The sequence below is a fragment of the Polypterus senegalus genome, chromosome 4 (assembly GCF_016835505.1).
Source record: "Polypterus senegalus isolate Bchr_013 chromosome 4, ASM1683550v1, whole genome shotgun sequence".
Classification (NCBI taxonomy): Eukaryota; Metazoa; Chordata; class Cladistia; order Polypteriformes; family Polypteridae; genus Polypterus; species Polypterus senegalus.
Window position 1 is genome coordinate 113,911,372 of NC_053157.1, and position 22,373 is coordinate 113,933,744.

At 39.0% G+C, this 22,373-nt stretch overlaps 1 protein-coding gene across 2 annotated transcripts in view; it reads right to left on the bottom strand.

Moving 5' to 3' along the window:
• usp46 (ubiquitin specific peptidase 46) overlaps positions 1-22,373 on the bottom strand; it is a 79,417-nt gene that overhangs the window by 47,281 nt on the left and 9,763 nt on the right. For both annotated transcript variants that reach the window (XM_039751191.1, XM_039751190.1), the window contains exon 2: positions 12,137-12,217. In XM_039751191.1, coding sequence (XP_039607125.1) covers positions 12,137-12,217 — 81 coding nt within the window. The remainder of the gene's footprint in view (positions 1-12,136; positions 12,218-22,373) is intronic.

Genomic DNA, 22,373 nt, shown 5'->3' on the forward strand with positions numbered 1-22,373 from the left:
TATATGGTGAAGTTTCTAGGAGTCACCATCTCAGAGGACCTGTCCTGGGCTGACAACAACTTGGCTATAATAGGTAAAGCACAACAACGCCTCTATTTTCTCAGGAAGCTAAGGAGAGCTGACCTCCCCCAGAAGCTGCTGCTTAATGTCTATAGATGCACTATAGAGAGCATCTTAACTAACTGCGTGATGGCCTGGTACAACAGCTGCACCAAGGCTGCTAAAGAAGCCCTGCAGTGGGTCGTAAAAAGAGCAGAGGTCATTATTGAGACTGAACTGCCATAACTCGAACTCTTGTATAAGACCTGCTGTGGGCCAAAAACATTCTCAAGGACAAAACTCATCCTGGAAATTCCTTGTTTGAGCTTCTTCTGTCAGGAAGACGCTTTATTTCAATCCTAAAAAACAGACTAAAAAAATAGCTTTTTCCCATCTGCCATAAACTTTCTGAACTCTGAATCTCCTCAGTCTGAGACCAATTTTAATTGAACATGTGCAATAAGCTATATTAGTAATGTGCAATATACTAATCTGATACAATATATATATGTAATGTACTATTCATTAACAGGTGCAGTAACAATTTATGCTGCTGTACTTTGAGCAATAATAATTTGATCTGGTTACTTGATCACTTAACACTGTATATGACATATTTGGAATTATTTGACTTTTCTTTAAATGCACCTTGGGGCTGTCACAAAAAGTAATTTCATTGTGTTACACAATGACAATATTTCAATTTCAATTCTTTATTGTCATGTGTACAAATACCATGTACAATGAAATGCTTGCTTGCATGTGCCCCTGCAGACAGTGAACATAGACAAAAAAACCCACATACAATAAATAAATATAAATAAATAAATAATAAAATCAGCATCCTAGGAATAAATAGAGACAGTGGCAGAAATATATGTGTAGGTAGCAGTGGAGGTGACACAAGGTTACTGATTGTTCACGAGTCTGATTGCAGTTGGGTAGAAACTTTTCCTGAACCTGGAGGCGCACGTCCAAATGGACTTTAGTCGCTTCCCAGATGGGAGGAAGGTGAAAAGGGACAGTGCATGGTGGCTTGGGTCCCACCTGATACGATTCACTTTCCTGAGACAGCGGGTAGTGTGGATGTCATGGATCGCAGGGAGCTGTGTGCCCATGATCTGCTGTGCTGTGTTCACCACAAACTACAGAGCTCTGCAGTCCTGAACTGAGCAGTTGCTGTACCAGGATGTGATGCATCCTGTCAGGATGGACCCCATAGTACACCTGTACAATCTGCACAGGGTTGTGGGGGACATCCGGGCCTTACTCAGTCTCCTGAGGAAGTAGAGGCGTTTCATGCAACGAAAGATCATAAAACTTAACAAAAAAGGTAAAGCATACAAAGTCAAGAATGACTCTTCAAAATTTCAGCCTACCACTTCATGTACCTATGAAGGCTACTAATATAATGTCACTGATGCACTGCTGGTTTAGTATTTAGCTAGCAAAATATACCATAGACAAAGAAAAACTACAACAAGGCTGGTGTGCGATATTGAGCTTGGTAAGTCTGGGAACTGAATCACTTTAACATATTCATTCAAAGCATATAAACATGTTTTTTAAGAAATGTTTTAAGAAAATGTGTCTGGTCTGAGCTGGCTGTGCCCTATGCTGTCAAATCATTTTGAGTAGAAAATTCAATCACAGCAGCTACCACTCCCTTCTGGGGGGTAAAAGTTTACTGTGTAGCGACCAGGCAATAAGGTGAAGAATACAGCTGAACCTTTTTCAAAATGGTGATGGGCAAAACATGCACACCAATAGCCAGCTGGAGGTATTTTTTTAGGGATCTGGCAGTGGTCCTCCTGTTCCTCCTCACACAAAGGAACAAATACCACTCCAGCCCCTCTACAGCACTGTCCAGCTCTCCTTTTGTAAAGGCCCCTTCTCCTGGCGTCTTCCACCATGCTCTTCAGATTACCTTAGCTCCTCAAGGAGGAAATTTTGCTCAATGTCAGTTCATACCAAAATTCTTTTTAAGTAATCAAAATAATTGTGCTCCACTGGTTGCCAAGAGAGCAAGCCAAATAAGCAATGTATTTAGAAAATTAGATTGTAGCAAGTCTTTTGCTTGGAATGAATGCACTTGCTTCTACTTGTAACCAGCTTGGTCACATCATCTCAGAGTATCACCTTTCCTTAGCACAATCCATGATAAGCATGGCAGATTTGTGATGTTTTGTTGTTCCATCCAAGAAAGAAAAAAAGGATAATTTTTCAGTTGCTGTGAGACTGGTAGAGAAAGAAGAACCTGCTTTACAGTGACCTCTGCATGATCTGCGAGGCCTGCTACAAAAGCTGAGCTGTAAATGGTGGAGCAAGTAGACATTCATTGTATCTATGGTGAAGTTAGAGAATATGAGACTGTACTACTTCGCATGAAATATAGGGAGATGATATACTGTGATGGAATGGCAAATTTGGACACTTGTCCATGGCCAATGCTAAAAGAGAAACTAAATATTCTTTTCCCGTAGATCCTTAAGATTTGGCGAGGGAGCTTTTCTCCTGAAAAGACTGAAAATGTTGAAGGAGGGGAGGGTCTTGTCGCCAATGATGTTGGTATAGAAGTTAACCTAGAAACTGAGCCAGATTTGACTAGTGAAAACAGAGAAGAAATTCCTACTGGGGATTCAGAGGAACTATTCCAAGAGTCCTCAAAACAAATGCCTGAACCTGATGGTGCTGTGCCTTTAGCCTTCTCTCACAGTAACAAGGGGTCACCAATTCATAGTGCACAAAATGTTATAGAACCCAAGAATCTGTGATTACAAAAGGAAGACACAAATTTAGAATTAGTGTTCAAACAAGCTTGTTTTGTAGATGATGAACATTATAAAGAATGGATATCCAAATTTGAAAATTCCATATTATATGATAAAAAGGGTTTCTTTTACTGTGTGATATCTGACCACATCTCTGTTGATTTTACAGAACAGATACTTGGTCCACAATCTCGAAAGGAAACTGTTCTATGCTTTGAACACTCACATGTTAGGTGGCAATCTCAGATCTGAAAAAAGGAAACAATGTATTTTGAAATGTTTTTCATTGGGTAAATTTAGCTAATGATGTATAATTTTGCAAACCTTATCATGAATGTCAAACAGTCTTAGAACATTAACCTCCAAGCTGTCCCCTCACACCAATGTCAATTTTAGAGGTGCCTTTTGAAGGAGCCAGGTTGGAAATTGTTGGGTCAATGCCAAAGAATAAAAACAGATATCAGTATATACTTATGTTAGTAGATTATGTTACCAAGTATCCCAAAGAGGCAGCTTTGCGGAAGGCAAATTAACCCAGTTTGGCAAAAGCACTGACTGAGCTTTTTACTAATATAAAAATGAGATTTTGAAAGATCAGGGTATGCTTTATACTTCTAGACTTACAAAATAAGTATGTGGGAGTCTTACTATATATTAGTATCCTCCACAGATGAATGGGTTAAATGAAAGATTTAATAAGACATTGAAACAAATGATTAGGTATGTCACTCCTGATGTCCCAGCATTCTTGCATACTGTGTTGACATTTCTTATGTAAGCTGTGAAAGAACTGACACAGTCAACTACCAGTTTAAGTTCATCCAAATTGTTTTTCGACAGACAGCTCCATGGTGTGTTAGATACTCTAATAAAAGAATAGCTGTATTGTCACACGGTTGATCGCAAGTGTAAATTGGCAGACAGTGTAATTTTTTTGCAAAAAAAAAAAAAAATTCTAAATTGTCCTTGGTTGTGGTGAAGCATTTGTGACATGAACAAGAAACACACAAACGTTTATAATAGAAAGTCTAAGCTTTGTGAATTCTAAAAAGGTGATTATGTACTTCTCTTCTCGTTCCAATTAATCCTTAGAAATTTTTAGCAAAATGTTATAGATCAGCCTTAATCAAAGAATAAAATAAACCCTGTAAATTATAATGTTAGGATACCCGGACATTGTATACCAATTCAAAGAATGGCATGACCAAGAGGAGACATCTGTTATAGCAGCTGCTGTTTCAGATAACCCTGGAGTTTCCAATGGGGATGATTTAAGTGACACACAGAGAAGTAAATTCATTTCTTTGATACAAAGGAACGCAGATGTCTTTTCAACCCTGCCTGGGGAAATTAATTTGTAACAGCCTAAATTAATAACTGAGCTCTGTATTAAGGTACAAATACACTAATACAAAATTACTGCAAACATAAGAGAAATGATGCATGAGACAATTAAATATATCCTTGAAATAGGTATAATTTGAGAAATCAAGAGTGTATAGTGTAGTCAAATTGCATTTGTCCCAAAACTGAATAGGACCAAACTGTTTTTTTAATAAAGTTTGGATGTTTGAATATAGATTCTAAATGCCCAATACCATGTGTTGATGTGTTGTTAGAAAGGTTGGGTCATGTATCATATATCTCTACCTTACATCTAACTAAAGCATCCTGGGAAGTGCCTCTGGAGGAATCAAGTTGTGAGGAAAATGCATTTTCCACCCCAAGTGGTTTTGTTCAAATGTGTAACACTCCCATTTAGGTTTCATGATTGCCCCTGACATTTGCATGTAAGATGGAGCAAATACTGCACACCCATTCTGAGTATTCAGGTACATACCTTGAAGACAACAATGACTGGAACTCAAATATGACATGCCAAGACAGCTTAAAGAATGCAGGTTTAACTAATAATCCGAAGAAATGTAAATTAGGTTATTGTCAAAAACTCACTATGTAACCAACATGGGCAAGGGGATCATCAAACCTCAAATGAAAAAGTTTAATGGGCAAGGGGATCATCAAACCTCAAATGAAAAAGTTTGGTGTGGTACTTTTCTGTCCTTGTCCAGAAACACGGTAACATATCCACAATTTGTTGGGGTTGGCAGGTTATTAAGGATGGTTTATTCATTATTTTGCCAATCACGCTGTCCCTTTGAAGGTTTAGGCTGGGGGCTTAGTTTATGATGATCACGAACATCCCATTGCCTGAGTAGTATCCAAGTAGAAATTTTTACAAAGAGAACATAATTATTCCACTATTCAAAAGAAACATCTGGCGATAAAAAGGGCCATTGAATCACTCAATTATTACTTTTTGGGTTGGAAGCTTTCTTTAGTATCTGATCATGCACCACTATAATGGCTCTATTGGCAGAAACACAAATTCTAGACACACAAGACAGTTTATTGAAATGCAACCATTTCACTTTACAGTTAAACACTTCCCTGGTGCAAAAGCTAATAACACAGATGTCCATCACTAATTTGCGGGGCCACTTTTAGAAAGTTGTTTTGATAAACTTAAGTAAATTAAGCTAAGGGGGAGAGCAAGAGCAATTGGGTTGCATCTTTGCTTTTTAGAACCAATTTAATTAGAGAGGTAATACACTTTCAGACAGACAGCAATATAACAAACACGGAATCAGATGCATTTTTAAACAAGTCTTATATTTCACGATAACAGAGATGCTTTTGAATTCGTTCCAATTTCCAGAAAGAGATGAGTAAAGTCAAACATTTGAAGAAGTTTATCATGTTTGTTATATGCCTTTGCAACACTTCAATATCAATTCTTCAGGTTCAGGAATAAGGTTCAGTGCCCTCCATACTATACTGCTCAAAAGAATTAAAGGAACACTTTTTAATCAGAGTATAGCATAAAGTCAATGAAACTTATAGGATATTAATCTGGTCAGTTAAGTAGTAGAGGGGGTTGTTAATCAGTTTCAGCTGCTGTGGTGTTAATGAAATTAACAACAGATGCACTAGAGGGGCAACAATGAGATGACCCCCAAAACAGGAATGGTTTAACAGGTGGAGGCCACTGACATTTTCCCTCCTCATCTTTTCTGACTGTTTCTTCACTAGTTTTGCATTTGGCTACAGTCAGTGTCACTACTGGTAGCATGAGGCGATACCTGGACCCTACAGAGGCTGCACAGGTAGTCCAACTTCTCCAGGATGGCACATCAATACGTGTCATTGCCAGAAGGTTTGCTGTGTCTCTGCACAGTCTCAAGGGCATGGAGGAGATTCTAGGAGACAAGCAGTTACTCTAGGAGAGCTGGAGAGGGCCATAGAAGGTCCATAACCCATCAGCAGGACCAGTATCTGCTCCTTTGGGCAAGGAGGAACAGGATGAGCACTGCCAGAGCCCTACAAAATGACCTCCAGCAGGCCACTGGTGTGAATGTCTCTGACCAAACAACCAGAAAGACTTCATGAGGGTGACCCAAGGGCCCCATGTCCTCTAATGGGCCCTGAGCTCACTGCCCAGCAGCATGCAGCTCGATTGGCATTCGCCATAGAATACCAGAATTGGCAGATGCACCACTGGTGCCCTGTGCTTTTTACAGATGAGAGCAGGTTCACCCTGAGCACGTCACAGAAGTGAAAGGGTCTGGAGAAGCCATGGAGAACATTATGCTGCCTGTAACATCATTCAGCATGAGCAGTTTGGTGGTGGGTTAATGACTGTCTGGGGAGGCATATCCATGGAGGGTCACACAGACCGCTACAGGCTTGACAAAGGCACCTTGGCTGCCATTAGGTATCAGGATGAAATCCTTGGACCCATTGTCAGACCCTATGCTGGTACAGTGGCTCTTGGTGCACAACAATTCCTGGCCTCATGTGGTGAGAGTATGCAGGCAGTTCCTGGAGGATGAAGGAATTGACACCATTGACTGGCCACCACACTTTCCTGACCTAAATCCAATAGAACACCTCTGGGACATTATGTTTTGGTCCATCCAATGCCACCAGGTTGCACCTCAGACTGTCCAGGAGCTCAGTGATGCCCTGGTCCAGATCTGGGAGGAGATCCCCCACAACACCATCTGTCATCTCATTAGAAGCATGCACCGATGTTGTCAGGCATGTATACAAGAACACAGGGGCCATACAAAGTGCTGCGTACAATTTTGAGTTGCTGCAATTAAATTTTGGCAAAATGGACTAGCCTGCCACATAATTTTTTCACTCTGATTTTTGGGGCGTCTTTGAATTCAGGGCTCTGTAGGTTGATCATTTTCATTTCCATCAAACGATGTGGCATCCTTTCGTTCCTAACACATTACCCAGTCTATATCAGTATAGATATCCAGGAGGATTTCTTTTTCCCCATTGAGATCTGATGTGTTATTAAAGTGTTTCTTTAATTTTTTTGAGCAGTTTATTTGGAACAAATACACATTTTCCCTTGATTTCTCCCTCTGTGCCACAGTTTAAAATTACAAACCAAACAATTTAGACATGATTAAAGTGCACATTGCAGAGCTTAACTTAGAGGATAAAACCTTATGATTATCTAAATCAATTGTCTGGAATATCTTTAAGAAGAAAAGACCCATTGATGAGCTCAGTAATCGCAAAGGGACTGGTAGACGTCCACTGCTAATGACAAAGAAAATCCTCACTATGGTAAAGGAAAAGCCCCAAATGCCTCTTCGACAAATCAGAAACAGTCTTGAAGAGGCAGATATATATTTATCAGAGACTACTATCTCCAGAAGACTTCATGAACAGAAATACAGAGACCAATTTAGCCACAAAAGCAAGACAGCCAGATTACACTTTGCAAAAAAGTACTTAAAAGCGCCGGCAGAATTGTAGAAAAAGTTCTTGTGGTGAAACAAGACACAGATGACCTGTATCCGAGTGATGACAAGAGCAGACTGTGGAGAAGAAAAGGAACTGCCCAAGATCCAAAGCATATCACCTCATCTGTTAAACATGGTGGAGGGGGCTGTTAATGGCTTGTGGCATGAAGGCTACAACAGGTACTAAACACAGTTATCTTCAGTGTTGATATAACTGCTTCCCAATGAATTCTGAGGTGTAATGAGAGACATCTGCTCAAGTTCGAGTAAATGCATCCAAGCTCATTGGATGATGCTTCATCCTACAACAAGATAATAATCCCATACATAATGCTAAGGCAAAAAAGGAGTTTTTCAAAGTTAAAAAATTGGATAATACTTTAATGACCAAGCCAGTCAATTTTAAATTCAATTGAGCATGCCTTCCATATGCTGAAGAGAAAACTTAAGAGGATACGCCCCTGAAACATAAGGAGCTGAAGATGGCAGTGTTAGCAGCTTGGCAGAGCATCACCAGAGATTTCTTTGAATCGCTGACTTCAAGCACTCATCGAATGGAAGGAATATGCAACAAAGTACTAAATATGTTTAATATACCTGCCATTATTGCTATGTCCCAAACATTATGGTGCCCTGAAAAGAGGGAGCCACGTTGGAAAAAATGTTGTCATTTCTATATGATGTGACCAAAATGTATGCAAGTACCCCTACACTACAGTCTGCAATATGCACTTTAATCACATCTGAATTATTTGATTTATTATTTTAAATTGTGGAGCAAAATTATGTCCTGGGTATGACGTTAAACTGCATCCGGCCCTGCAAGTGGTTTCCAATTTGCAGGGAAATCATGGGGGTTGGTGGCAGGACTGGCACTCCAGCCACCGTAAAAAAAACTTCACAAAGCTCAGAGACTCAAGACTCAAGGCTCAAGACTCAAAGTCTTGTCTCTCCGGCAAGATGATCATCTTCCTCTGCTGTCAGAGATGTGTAAACTCTGCATTTCAGTGGCAGCACTCTCTGAGGTGCGCAGACTGGGGACTGGCCAGATCTCTGTTGGTGGATACACCTTTTATTGATCTGGTCGGTCTAATGGCTGTCATACTCAGGGACTAGCTGTTGCTGTAGCGGATTGACTTTTTCCGATGATGTTCGATGTCACTCCTTTCAACAAGCGAATTATGAGACTCAGATTACGGCACTCCCTGGGTGCCTTGTCTGTTGTCTCAGTGTATGCTCCGACCGCGGTGAGTGATGTCTTGGTAAGGGAGACATTTTATTCGCAGCTTCGCTTGGTGGTTGATGGGTGCCCACGAGGTGACACTCCTCAGGTCATGGGTGACTTCAATGCAGCCACTGGCACTGACAGGGCTGGCTATGAGGAATGTCTCGGTCCTCATGGGTCTGGTGACCGTGGTGAAAGTGGCTCCATGTTCTTTGACTTTGCAAAAGGTCAGGGGCTGCAAATCACTGGATCCTGGTTCCAGCGCCCTGAACCGCATCATTGGACTTGGTACTCCAATACTGGTGGTGCAGTGAAGGAGATCGATCACATCCTCATGGGCAGATGCTGGAGGCACTTGCAAAACTGCAGGGTCTACAGAAGTGCCCAGTTTATGAATTCTGAACATGGACTTGTTGTTGCTGCACTTAGGATCCAGCAGGTTACCACCTACTAGGAAAATGAGCCTGGATTTGGGTACGATTGCCAATCCTAATGTGATGTGGGAGACCTTCCATGACAAGACCCTGAAGGTTGCTGAAGGTTGTGTTGGTGTTACCAGTGTTCCCAGAAGGAGGTGTTTCATCTCGCAGGGCACCCTGGATATCATTGAGAGGAGTCGCAGCGCACGGCTTAATGGCAACTCTGGTCTGTACCGGGAACTGAGAAGGATGGCTGCGAAGGCTCTGAGGGCAGATAGAGGCGTTTGTTAGAGGAATCTGTGAGCAAGTGACACACCATCTGTGGTCTAGGGACCCATGTCCTGCTTACAGAGGAATCAAAGCATTATGCACATCTGAATCTGTTCCTCGGACAGTCGCAGTCAGGGCAGCTGATGGAACGGTCCTTACGGATGACACTGCAGTTGTGACCCGCTGGGCTGGCTACTTTGAGCAGTTGTTCAAAGCTGATCCTCCGGCTAGGACATTGGATATCTATGGGTCCACGGTTCTTGAGGCTGATCTTCCAATTAGCTGTGAACCACCCAATCTCACTGAGATTGCACAGGTGGTGAACCAGCTGAGGTGGGGGGGAAAGCTGTGATCTTCCACAGGGATCTGTGGTATGCGGGGTGAAATTCTCCAGGCTGGTGGTAAGGCTGTCCTCCTGGCATTGCAAGCAATCTTTGCCTCCATTTGGGAGACTGGCATCATTCCAACTGACTGGAAAACGGGACTTGTCGTTCCTATCTGGAAAGGGAAGAGTGATCGCCTGGATTGCAGCAACCACAGGGGGATAACACTGCACTCGGTGCCGGGTTAGGTCCTTGCTAGGGTCGTCCTTAATAGGATCCGTGATCACTTGCTCATCAACCAGTGACCTGAACAGTCTGGTTTTACAACTAAGAAGTCTACCTTTGACCGCATCTGGGCACTGAGGGTTCTCATGGAGTGCAAACGCAAATATCGGCAGAATTTCCTTGCAGCCTTTGTCGACTTTCGCAAAGCGTTCGACTCAGTTGATTCAGCTGCCCTGTGGGACATCCTAAAGGTTTGCAGAATCCCCTCGAGGTTGCTGGATATCATGGCCGGCCTGTACACTGGTACTGTGAGTGCTGTGTAGAGTGGAGGCAGGACCTCTGCATTTTTCCCAGTTGATTCAAGGGTTCATCAGGGGTGTGTTCTTGCTCCTACTCTGTTCAATGCTTGTATGGACTGGGTGTTGGGCAAGGTTGTGGGGTCCAGCGGCTGTGGGGCACCTGTTGGTGAAGAAAGATTCACGGATCTTGACTTTGCTGATGATGCTGTGATCTTCGCGGAGTCAACGGAGGCTCTGATCGGGGCGCTCGAGAGACTGAACAAGGAGTCTGAGTGTCTGGGCTTCTGAGTGTCCTGGATAAAAACCAAGATCCAGGCCTTTAATGACCTCTTGGGCACAGCCATTAGCAGTGTGTCTGTCTGCGGAGAGAGTGTTGTCCTTGTCGAGAGGTTTGCTTACCTTGGCAGTGACATTCATGTCTCTGGTGACTCTTCCTGTGATGTCAGTAGACCGATTGGTAGAGCATGGGGGGTCATGAGGTCGCTGGAAAGGGGTGTGTGGGGTTCCCAATATCTATGCAAAAGGACGAAGGTCTAAGTCTTTAGAGTCCTGGTGCTTCCTGTCTTGCTGTATGGTTGTGAGACATGGATGCTATCCAGTGACCTGAGACGAAGACTGGACTCCTTTGGTACTGTGTCTCTCAGGAAAATCCTTGGGTACCATTGGCTTGACCTTGTGTCGATTGAGCGGTTGCTCATGGAGTCCTGAATGAGGCACATTATCTGCATTGTGAGGAAGCATCAGTTACAGCACTACGGCCATGTGGCGCATTTCCCCCGAGGGTGATGCGGCTCATAAGATCCTCATTGTTGGGGACCCGAGTGGCTGGACGTAACACCTGGCTGAGGCAGATAGCGGGTCATTTCCAGAGGGTGGGACTAGACCGCGTGTCTGCCTGGGGGGTTGCAAACTGGGATCCCGAGTTGTTTCGTCGTGTAGTGAGCACGGCAACGGACTGTACCAGTGCATGCTCCCCAACTTGACTTGACTTGACGCACAAGAGGAAATCAATTAGAAATATGTCTGTGTCCCAAATATTATGGAGGGCACTGTATGTTTAAAATACCTTGTGCAACTCTGAAACCTATATGCAACAATGTTTAGATAATGTCCCTGAAAATGATATGGATATATTGTTTTACAATATGCACACAATATCAAGCGGCAGATTTGAAATTCCAGTTCACTAATAATGTACCACAATTCACTGTCATTAACAAATAAAGATCCTAAGTACATGGATTTTTTTTTCATCAGTATGAATGCACTCAATCATGTCAGCCCTTTTTTAAAGCTGTTACTTCACTTGTTTAAGAAAGGACCTATACAAATTAAACATGGGTATTTACAGTAAGAGCTACTAGGGCTATAAGTAATCCTACTTAAGCTTGAAATTCAGGTCTCCTACCAAAAGTACAATTATTGCCAGTTTTAGTTAGACTCTGTTATACTTTCCCTATAAGACAATTTTCTATGTGAACTGGAAACAGCAGTTTTGTTCTATTAAAATATTTCGGCATGGTAACAAAGATAAATGTATTCATTGCATACAGTAATGTATATTAAAACAAACCAAAGGAAAATTGCTTGACTTGTTTGAGATCAACGATAACCTTAACTTGTAACTTTATGAACTTAATTCTAATCTAATGCTCCACTACATATGAAAAGACAATTACAATTACCAATTAACATTTTTTACTAAAATCATTTATACTACAAGTGAATATAATACTTACATTAACCAATCCAAAGTAATGTTCATTGATTGGAAACTGCTCAGGACCAATGTCTTTTACCAGAGCAGAGGCATTACTGCCCTGAAAAAGAAAAAAAAAAAGTAGTAATTCTAAGTTTTTAAACAACTGTCAAAAATATGACCATTCTGTTATGCATACAGAGACAGAATTACTGGGAAAAAAGAAAGGATTATGGCAAAATCTGAAGTATCAGTTTCCTCTGTAGCCCAAAAATTCTTCACCATGAACAACTGTAATCCTGTCCTGTCTAAGCAACATTCCAGCCTTTTAAAATATTCTCCTCTCACTGACCATTTTTCTTTTGACCCAAAGAAGAATCACAACACTCATTTCACCACACAGTGCAACAACTGCTGCAAATAGTGCACCTGCACACCCTAACAAAGCCCTGAAGATAAACAAGTGGGGTTTTTCTCACCAAGGACACCAAAACGCCAATGCATTTTAATATGTATTTGATATAAATGGCAGCATTTAACAAAAAAAAGCATAACAAATGTAGTAAAGAAACAGTAATTCATTAATTATTTTAATGTCATGTTAATTTTCAATCAAATTGTACTAATCATAACTAAGTTATATTTATTATGAAGTATAGACTTATTGTGTAACAATATACAAAAAAAAAGGAATAGCAAGTGAAATGGATTAATTTAAAAATAAGTTTCTAGTCTTCATGCTGCAGAGTTATAAACAGTGTAGGATAAGTTGAGAATTTATCATGCCAGATCTCCAAAATACATCAAAATAACAGAATAATTACCATATACAGCATATGTAATATTTGTTTACTATTGATACAAGTTACTGCATAATGTTCTAATACTAACATGCATAGCACATATATTTTGCTTGATACAAAAGCCAAATTAATATACATTAATGTAAACAAATCTATAATGTGCCCTGGTTTCAAGCCCTTAAGAATGGAACTTCAAAGCAGAGCCCACATATAGAAATGTCTAATAAAACTGGTTACCTCTGTGTTGTACAATTAGTCCTCACATTTTAAAGCCTTTGAGAAGCTAACTCACTAAGCAATCTTTATATACAGTAAATATTACAAAATAGCAAGATTTGTGAAATTTCACAACCTGTTGTAAGCATTTCCTCTTTGACCTTGTTGCTCCAATAAAACGATGTACCCACCAAGATATTAGCATATATTCTCAGTATTCCCTCACACTTTGCCTCAAGTAACATGACAGATGTACATTTTGCAAGACTCAATCACACTCTCAATTTTGAACTTGTATGTATGGATGTATTTCACTAATTTTGAAAAATAGTGAACAAATGCAATCACAGGAGCATGTTTTATATCATTTAAGCAGTGGTTCCCAACCTTTTTGGCCTTGAGACCCATTCTTATTTATTTTTATTCAGTGGTGGCCATTTAGTAGTAGTGATTTTAATGTCAATAAGCCAACGTATTTAGTGAATGGCACACATTAACAAAGTAAATACATATTCAGCATTTAAAAAATTGATTAAAGTTATAAGCCAGTGTTTCAAATACTTTATCGCTGCTATTTTAACTTAAATAATTAATCTTTGCATGTTGGGATATTCACTTGTATGTAGCCAAAAAAACAGACTTTCTCAGGGAAAAAAATTGCATCAGTTGAGTAATACAAAGAATCTAGAGAATATAAAATACATATGCTAATAAAAATAAATTTCTTTTATCCATGCACGCTTTTTTCATGCAAGAGTACAATTTTCTGCAATTTTAAGACAACTGAGTAATTAATGCAAGTATGCATGCATAAATGCTGTTAATTTAAGAAATGTTGAGATCTTTAAAAATATACTTAACATATTCTTAGCTTAGGAGGCACAGTAGAGCACACTGTTTAGCGCTGCCACTTTACAAATCCATCCACTACATTAAAATCCTACATGAGACTGTCTGTGTAGAGTCTGCACATTCCCACTGTGTCTCCGTGCCTTTTTTTAGGTACTCGAAGCTCTTCACATTGTTTGGCACTGTCTAGCATTGGCCACCTATCAACTCAGTTGAGCTTAACTATTTAGTTTCTCTACAAAAATATCAGATTATTAGATTTTTTCTGGGCCAACACTACAAAATACATGGGATAAATAACATTTTTTTTAAAATATTTTTTGTGGAGTATTCCTCTAAACTCAATAAAATTTTTATTGTGACCTATTACTAAACTTAATATGTAGTCATAATTCTCTCCACAGTAAAAAAAATATAAATTTTGTGACAGATGCCACACAATTTCGCTCCAGCAAACATAGATGCACATTACTATGTCGTACGCATACAGTAGTATAGAGAAGTATAAGAATCATTAAAAAATTCGACATCAAGATTTTGATGACTCTTGACGTTTTAGACCTTCCTGAAAATATCATTTTTGAAATTATGCCCGTCTGTGTGTCAAGATAACTCAAACGCTTTGACCTAGGTCAATGACATTTTGTACACCTGCTTTATATCAAAAATAAGGCATCCTATCGACTTTTGGGCCACTTCCGGCAACTGGAATTGGTACGTTAACTGAATACTTTCGCAAACCTTCAGTTAAACAATGGTTATTATTACGAGGGATATCCAGAAAAAAAGGTTACAAGTGCCCTGGAGGGTGCAGGGAATTTTTTTTTTTGAAGGTTGGCATACCTGCGTGTAGGGGGGTCCTAACGGTCAAAATAAGCCCGGGACCGCGTCAGTCAGTTGTGAAATGTCATCACAGCAAGCAAATTCGTCAACCTTTGCTGAGGCCGTTTGCTCCACCTACCGCCAATGTGAGATTCGTTCGGTCATCAAGTTCCTCACTTTGCGTCGCGAATCCGCGGCCGAGATCCATCGTCAGCTTGTGGAAACCAAACTGAAAGAATTCTTGGGTGGGAAACATTTTTCCAACGATGAGGAGGTGAAGGAGACAGTGGAGAAGTGGCTTTCAGAGGTGGAGCGGAGCGTATTCGACGAGGATATAAAAAAGCTGGTGCCCAGGCTGAAGAAGTGCATCGAAGTTGACGGCAATTATGTTGAGAAATAAACACATATTTTGGAACATACCCTGTAAATTTGGTTGAAATATATTCATTTTTCGATTTTTAACAGCTGTTGTAACCTTTTTTTCTGGATATCCCTCGTACAAATAGATGATTCAAATGTTGTATAGATATTTATAATGATAAAAAGCAATAAGATGAAATTTAATTGAAATTTGAGAAAAATTACTCAACCGGAAGTGGTATTTTATTTAACCATCCAAATTTTTTGTATCGTGGAAATATAAATGTGTACGCGATGTTAAAAACTGTATTCAATAAAATGCATGTTCTTTCAATAGCTATTATTCATTTTATTTTCATTTATACATCATTAGTTTAACAATAATGTGAAAACATTGAACATGCCATGTAAATATAAAGATGTATTGGGAACAATAAGCTGCTACGTCCGTCATCATTATCATAATTAAATGTTGCAAAATGCAGTTTTACTTAATGCAAATTATTTCAACAAATATTATATAACACTAACACTTTTTCTGTGTTTTTAGGTGACTATAACTCTTTTACTTTGCACGTAATCTAGGTAATGCACATGTAATCATGAAAAAATTCCACCTCCGTTTTCGACCTCCCAAGTGCAAAAAATATAATTTTAATATAAAGTGTGATTATAAATAGAGATAAATGATTGTGTATCAATATTTTCAATTAGTTATGATGAAAAACAAAGACATATGATATTTGAGAAATATTGTGCAACTAGAAGTGGTTCTGATGACCTTTTCCTTTATCTCAGTACAGTAATCCCTCCTCGATCGCGGGGGTTGCGTTCCAGAACCCCCCACGATAGGTGAAAATCCGCGAAGTAGAAACCGTATGTTTGTATGGTTATTTTTATATATTTAAGCCCTTAGAGACTCTCCCACACTGTTTATAAATATTCTCCACACAGTTATACAGTAAACCCTCGTTTATAGCGGTTAATCCGCTCCAGACAGATAAATGAATTTCCAAGAAGTAGTCTTCTTTATTTATAAATCTAATATTTTCGCAGTTAGAGCATAGAAAACCTGTTTACGACCTTCTAAATACGTTTCCTAACATTATTAGAGCCCTCTAGATATGAAATAACACCCTTTAGTCAAAAGTTTAAACTGTGCTCCATGACAAGACAGAGATGACAGTTCCTTCTCATAATTAAAAGAATGCAAACATATCTTCCTCTTCAAGGTGCGCTGTCAGGAGCAGAGAATGTCAGAGAGAGAGAGAGAAATGTAAACAATCAAAAATCAATAAGTCTGTTGGGCTTTTAAGCACCCGCGATAAAGGGATCAATGTGAAGGTAGTCTTTCAGCATTTTTTACAAGAGCGCATATATTCTAAGCAAACAGCCTCTGTGCAAACAGCCCCTCTGCTCACACCCCCTCCGTCAGGAGCAGAAAATGTCATAGAGAGAGAGACAGAGAAAAGCAAACAATCAAAAATCAATACGGGCTGTTAGAGCTTTGAAGTGTGCGAAGCACCACGCAGGAAGCATATCGTATATCATTGAGGAGTTTTATTTAATACGTAATATGTGCTCTGATTGGGTAGCTTCTCAGCCATCTGTCAATAGCGTCCCTTGTATGAAATCAACTGGGCAAACAAACTGAGGAAGCATGTACCATAAATTAAAAGACCCATTGTCCACAGAAATCCGGGAACCAGCGAAAAATCTGTGATATATATTTAGATATGCTTACATTTAAAATCCGCGATGGAGTGAAGCCTCGAAAGTCGAAGCGCGATATAGCGAGGGATCACTATATACGAGAAAGTCGCAGGGAGCACACTCACAATTTTTTTTTTAAATTAACTTATAACTAATGTTAGTCTTAGGGTTGGGTAATTTTTAAGTTTGAGGTTCTTAGCGAATGTTATCACTGCTCCAAGGTACATAACCACTCAACATTATTATATCTAAATGCACTTTGGAGGAACTGCTTAATCATGTTTACATTTTAGTTATAAAAAGATAATCATATTTTTTATATAACTTTTTAAAATATAGAATTAGGATTACTTTCTTAGTATTTTGGATTCCTCCTCATAATGAAGTCCCATCAACCCCCTCATTCACAGGTCTGTCTTTTATTGAAAGCTTTGTCCCATTTGAACCTGCTTCATTTTCATGTGTAACTCCGAATTTCCAGAAGTATTTGGCTAAAATTGTTCAAAATGGAAAGTGTCCTTCTGGTGTCCTGGTTTGCTTAAAAGTGAAAGCACAATTAATGTAAATGTCTTAAAACAGCAGAGAGACTGACACATCTGCTTGAATATGTATTATTCCAATGAATAGTCATAATTTGTTTTTCCACTTTTTTACCACCTTTAAATTTTTTACTCATCGATCTGGAGGTAATGGCTTCAGACTTGAAAGATGGATTTAAAACCTTTCTATTTACAGAAATTCTTATAGCTTCCATTTCTTACCTCCCTTTTTACCAAACAGAAAAACATCTATAATTGGAAATACTATACTTGATTAAAACTTGTAACTTATACCCATCAGTGCCATAAATCAAACCTTCATGAAACAAAATGGACTTGTTGCTAGATACATCTAGGTTTTCCAGTACCAGCAGTAGCAAGTCCCATTCCCAACAGCCTAATTACTGATCATTATTTGCCATTTTTCAGCATATTACCACCAGAATCTGGTTGTCTCAAACACCACATTATTTCTAATTACACCCTCTTTTTCCCCCCACCATCTGTTGCCTCTCCTCATCACTGGTATATGTTGTGTTTTGAATTCATACAAGTTAAGGTCATTGAGACTACAATGCAAAAAAAGGGTTAGCCTGATCTTTAGAACCACTACAAATAGCTTCTTACTTCAATTTCAATTAAGTTAGCTTCAAGCAACCACACCACTGAGTAAAAGAAACCATTCAAAGACTACAGCAGTGATTAGGAAGCCAGAATTTCTTGTAATTGTAGAGTCTTGTCTCACAAAATTAAAATTAAATCTGTAAAAACACTTTGAACAATCTTGTATTAATGTGTATACATTCCATTGCAAGACAAGAACATTCCTTACTTCAAAGAGGTCAAATTAATTTAGATTTAAGGCTGTTGAACATCTGGACTAGTGCCCTATTGGCAGGACTTTTAAGTGGGTTAAGTTAGTTGGGAAAAAAAATCCAAAACCTTGGTGATTTGCTACTGGCCAAAAAACACAAACACTGAACAATATACGATTAAATTTCAATAAGGCATATGGTTAAGCACTGGATAATTTCCACCTTTCAAATTCTGATCTTGAAACCCCACTTGGAAATACATAAAAGAAGATGATGCTCATGACTAAGAGTTTGTCTTTACTAACAAACAAATAGAGAAAGACAAACAAAAGTAATTGATGCTTTGAGCAACAACAATCACAATATGATCAGGTCTTTGAAAATATATTACCAGTAATACACATCAAATAAAATCTATAGTACTATGCAAAATGTCTTGGGTCGCCTAAGAAAATTATTTTTAAATCTACTTCTGGGCAATTATGTTTTTATTTGGTATTGCAAAAATACAACATTAGAACAAACAGATACACAATAAAGCAATAAAAGGTAACAAAATATGTGTTTTGTGTGGCCTGTCTTAGAATGCTTTGGTTTTGACTGCTTTTTGTTCTTGTCTCTGGCCAAAATGATTCACACGACTTAAATTATTTTGAAGTTGGAGCTCTGAAGTGGCCCATTTATTATATTGTTGGTCTTCTATCTGCAGTCTCCTGTTCCAAGAAATGTTCATTGGGTTTGCAGTGTGTTTGGAGTGGTCATCATGCTAAAAGCCAACATTTTGCCAATAAGTCATGATGAATCAGAATCTGTTTATACTGTATTTCTCAGCAGTCATCATTCTTTCATTTTTTTTTTACCAGATTCTCTATTCTGTTCGGTAAAATACACTCCTAAAACATGACAAAAACGTCATGATGCTTCACAAGAAGCTGCACACAGATATCAATATAGTCATATCCAACACTTTTTCTGACAAACTGGCTTTCTTTGTGAACCAAAAACTCCAACATTGCATTTTATAAGACATTCTGCCACTGGCTGTTACACGTTTTATGGTTTTTCTATACTGCATTCTCTTCTGCTAGTTTCTTTTTTGTAAGCAGGGTTTCTTGGCAGTAACATACTCTGCAATATTACTTCTTTGAAAACTTCTTTGTATAGTTGAAATTATGTACTTTAGTTCCAGATGGTTTTGGAAGACCTGTGTTGTTCAAGCTATTTCATATCATGCCAATATGTTTCCAGAAAATAAGAAATTCTTGATATTATAATTGTAATATTTACTTTGTATTTATTCTAATATTATATAGTGTTTTCATGAGCAAATAAACCCTAACTACTCAGATAATTACATTAATTTTCTTGACTTGCCCAAGACCTTTTACTAAGTATTACAAACATTTTAGATCCTACCACTAAAAAGAAACAAGCAGCGCCTGTAAGGCACTACAGTGCATCCGGAAAGTATTCACAGCACATCACTTTTTCCACATTTTGTTATGTTACAGCCTTATTCCAAAATGGATTAAATTCATTTTTTCCTCAGAATTCTACACACAACACCCCATTAATGACAACTTGAAAAATGTTTACTTGAGATTTTTGCAAATTTATTAAAAATAAAACTGAGAAAGCACATGTACATAAGTATTCACAGCCTTTGCCATGAAGCTCAAAATTGAGCTCAGGTGCATCCTGTTTCCCCTGATCATCCTTGAGATGTTTATGCAGCTTAATTGGAGTCCACCTGTGGTAAATTCAGTTGATTGGACATGATTTGGAAAGGCACACACCTGTCTATATAAGGTCCCACAGTTGACCGTTCATGTCAGAGCACAAACCAAGCATGAAGTCAAAGGAATTGTCTGTATACCTCCAAGACAGGGTTGTCTCAAGGCACAAATCTGGGGAAGGTTACAGAAAAATTTCTGCTGCTTTGAAGGTTCCAATGAGCACAGTGGCCTCCATCATCCGTAAGTGGAAGAAGTTCAAAACCACCAGGACTCTTCCTAGAGCTGGCCGGCCATCTAAACTGAGTGATCGGGGAGAAGGGCCTTAGTCAGGGAGGTGACCAAGAACCCGATGGTCATTCTGTCAGAGCTCCAGAGGTCCTCTGTGGAGAGAGGAGAACCATCCAGAAGGACAAACATCTCTGCAGCAATCCACCAATCAGGCCTGTATGGTAGAGTGGCCAGACGGAAGCCACTCCTTAGTAAAAGGCACATGGCAGCCCACCTGGAGTTTGCCAAAAGGCACCTGAAGGACTCTCAGACCATGAGAAACAAAATTCTCTAGTCTGATGAGACAAAGATTGGACTCTTTGGTTTGAATGCCAGGCGTCACGTTTGGAGGAAACCAGGCACCGCTCATCACCAGGCCAATACCATCCCTACAGTGAAGCATGGTGGTGGCAGCATCATGCTGTGGGGATGTTTTTCAGAGGCAGGATCTGGGAGACTAGTCAGGATAAAGGGAAAGATGACTGCAGCAATGTACAAAGACATCCTGGATGAAAATCTGCTCCACAGCGCTCTTGACTTCAGACTGGGGCAACAGTTCATCTTTCAGCAGGACAACGACCCTAAGCACGCAGCCAAGATATCAAAGGACAACTCTGTGAATGTCCTTGAGTGGCCCAGCCAGAGCCCAGACTTGAATCCGATTGAACATCTCTGGAGAGATCTTAAAATGGAGCTTGGAGCTTGAGAGGTGCTGCAAAGAGGAATGGGCGAAACTGGCCAAGGATAGATGTGCCAAGATTGTGGCATCATATTCAGAAAGACTTGAGGCTGTAATTGCTGCCAAAGGTGCATCAACAAAGTATTGAGCAAAGGCTGTGAATACTTATGTACATGTGATTTCTCAGTTTTTTTATTTTTAATAAATTTGCAAAAACCTCAAGTAAACTTTTTCACATTGTCATTATGGGGTGTTGTGTGTAGAATTCTGAGGAAAAAAATGAATTTAATCCATTTTGGAATAAGGCTGTAACATAACAAAATGTGGAAAAAGTGATGCACTTTGAATACTTTCCGGATGCACTGTATATAAAGGAGTGATAGATTAAATCAGAAACTTTGCACTTTTAGGCTCATTACTCAATTAATATACTGTACAAAACATACTCTTATCCAAGTTATGCTACATGTAATCAGTTTCCATGAGACGAGCACTAAAATTCTAAATCCTACCTGAAGCAAAAAGTGCTTTTTTCCCCAGGGCCACAATTTTGACTGTCTGAAGGATTCTGCCCCATGAGGTATTTCAGGGATTAAAGATTCAGTTGTATTTTTAGTAGAAGAAATGCTTCATTAACACAACGTTTACAGTATGCTAGTGTGAACAGGAAAAGGACACACCTTTCAAGCTGCACTTTACCAATCTATCCATATATTTACTTCTCATTTCCTTTCTGAATATCAACACTAAAAGACACTGATTCATCTGACTGCTGTAGAAAAGAAAACTGCTAAAGGAAATACTTTAGACTAGCAGTAGGTCTTTTTTTAATTCTGAAATTTACCACATTGTCCTACATTGTTAAGAAATTGCTTTTGAACAGCATTTTGGGTTTCTTTAAAAATAAGCAATTTAAAAATTAAATTACAAATGTATAAATATACAAGCAACAAATATAAAATTATTTAATTTATCAACATAGGTCCATGTTACAATGACATCATACTTCAAAAAGAGTCAAAGGCAACTTGAAACAAGGAAACAAACTTAACATACAGGGCTACAGCTTCCAGTTACCAGATATGCATGCATCTGCCAATGTACTATATGAAACTGATGTACTATTCCACCTGTTGGAATAAAAGAAATATTGTATCATATTAGTGTGTTTCAACATAGTGTACAGTCCAACAGATGGTGTTGTACAAAATGCCACATTCACTTCTACAGTTTGAGTGAATTCTAGTTTCCTCAGTGTTATAGAATAAAGAAACAGTTTAATGTGAAACATAAAATTTGCAAGTACTGTCAAATTAAAATCATGTACTTCAGGAAACTACGACTGTCTCTGAAACTCCAGCCTATATGAGTTCTTGAAGGTTGATTTATACTTAATTCAAAATTCACAAACTGATGCGAAAGAAAGTACAGATGCATTAAATTGCATATTAAATAATGTGTCATATGTAGTCTATGGT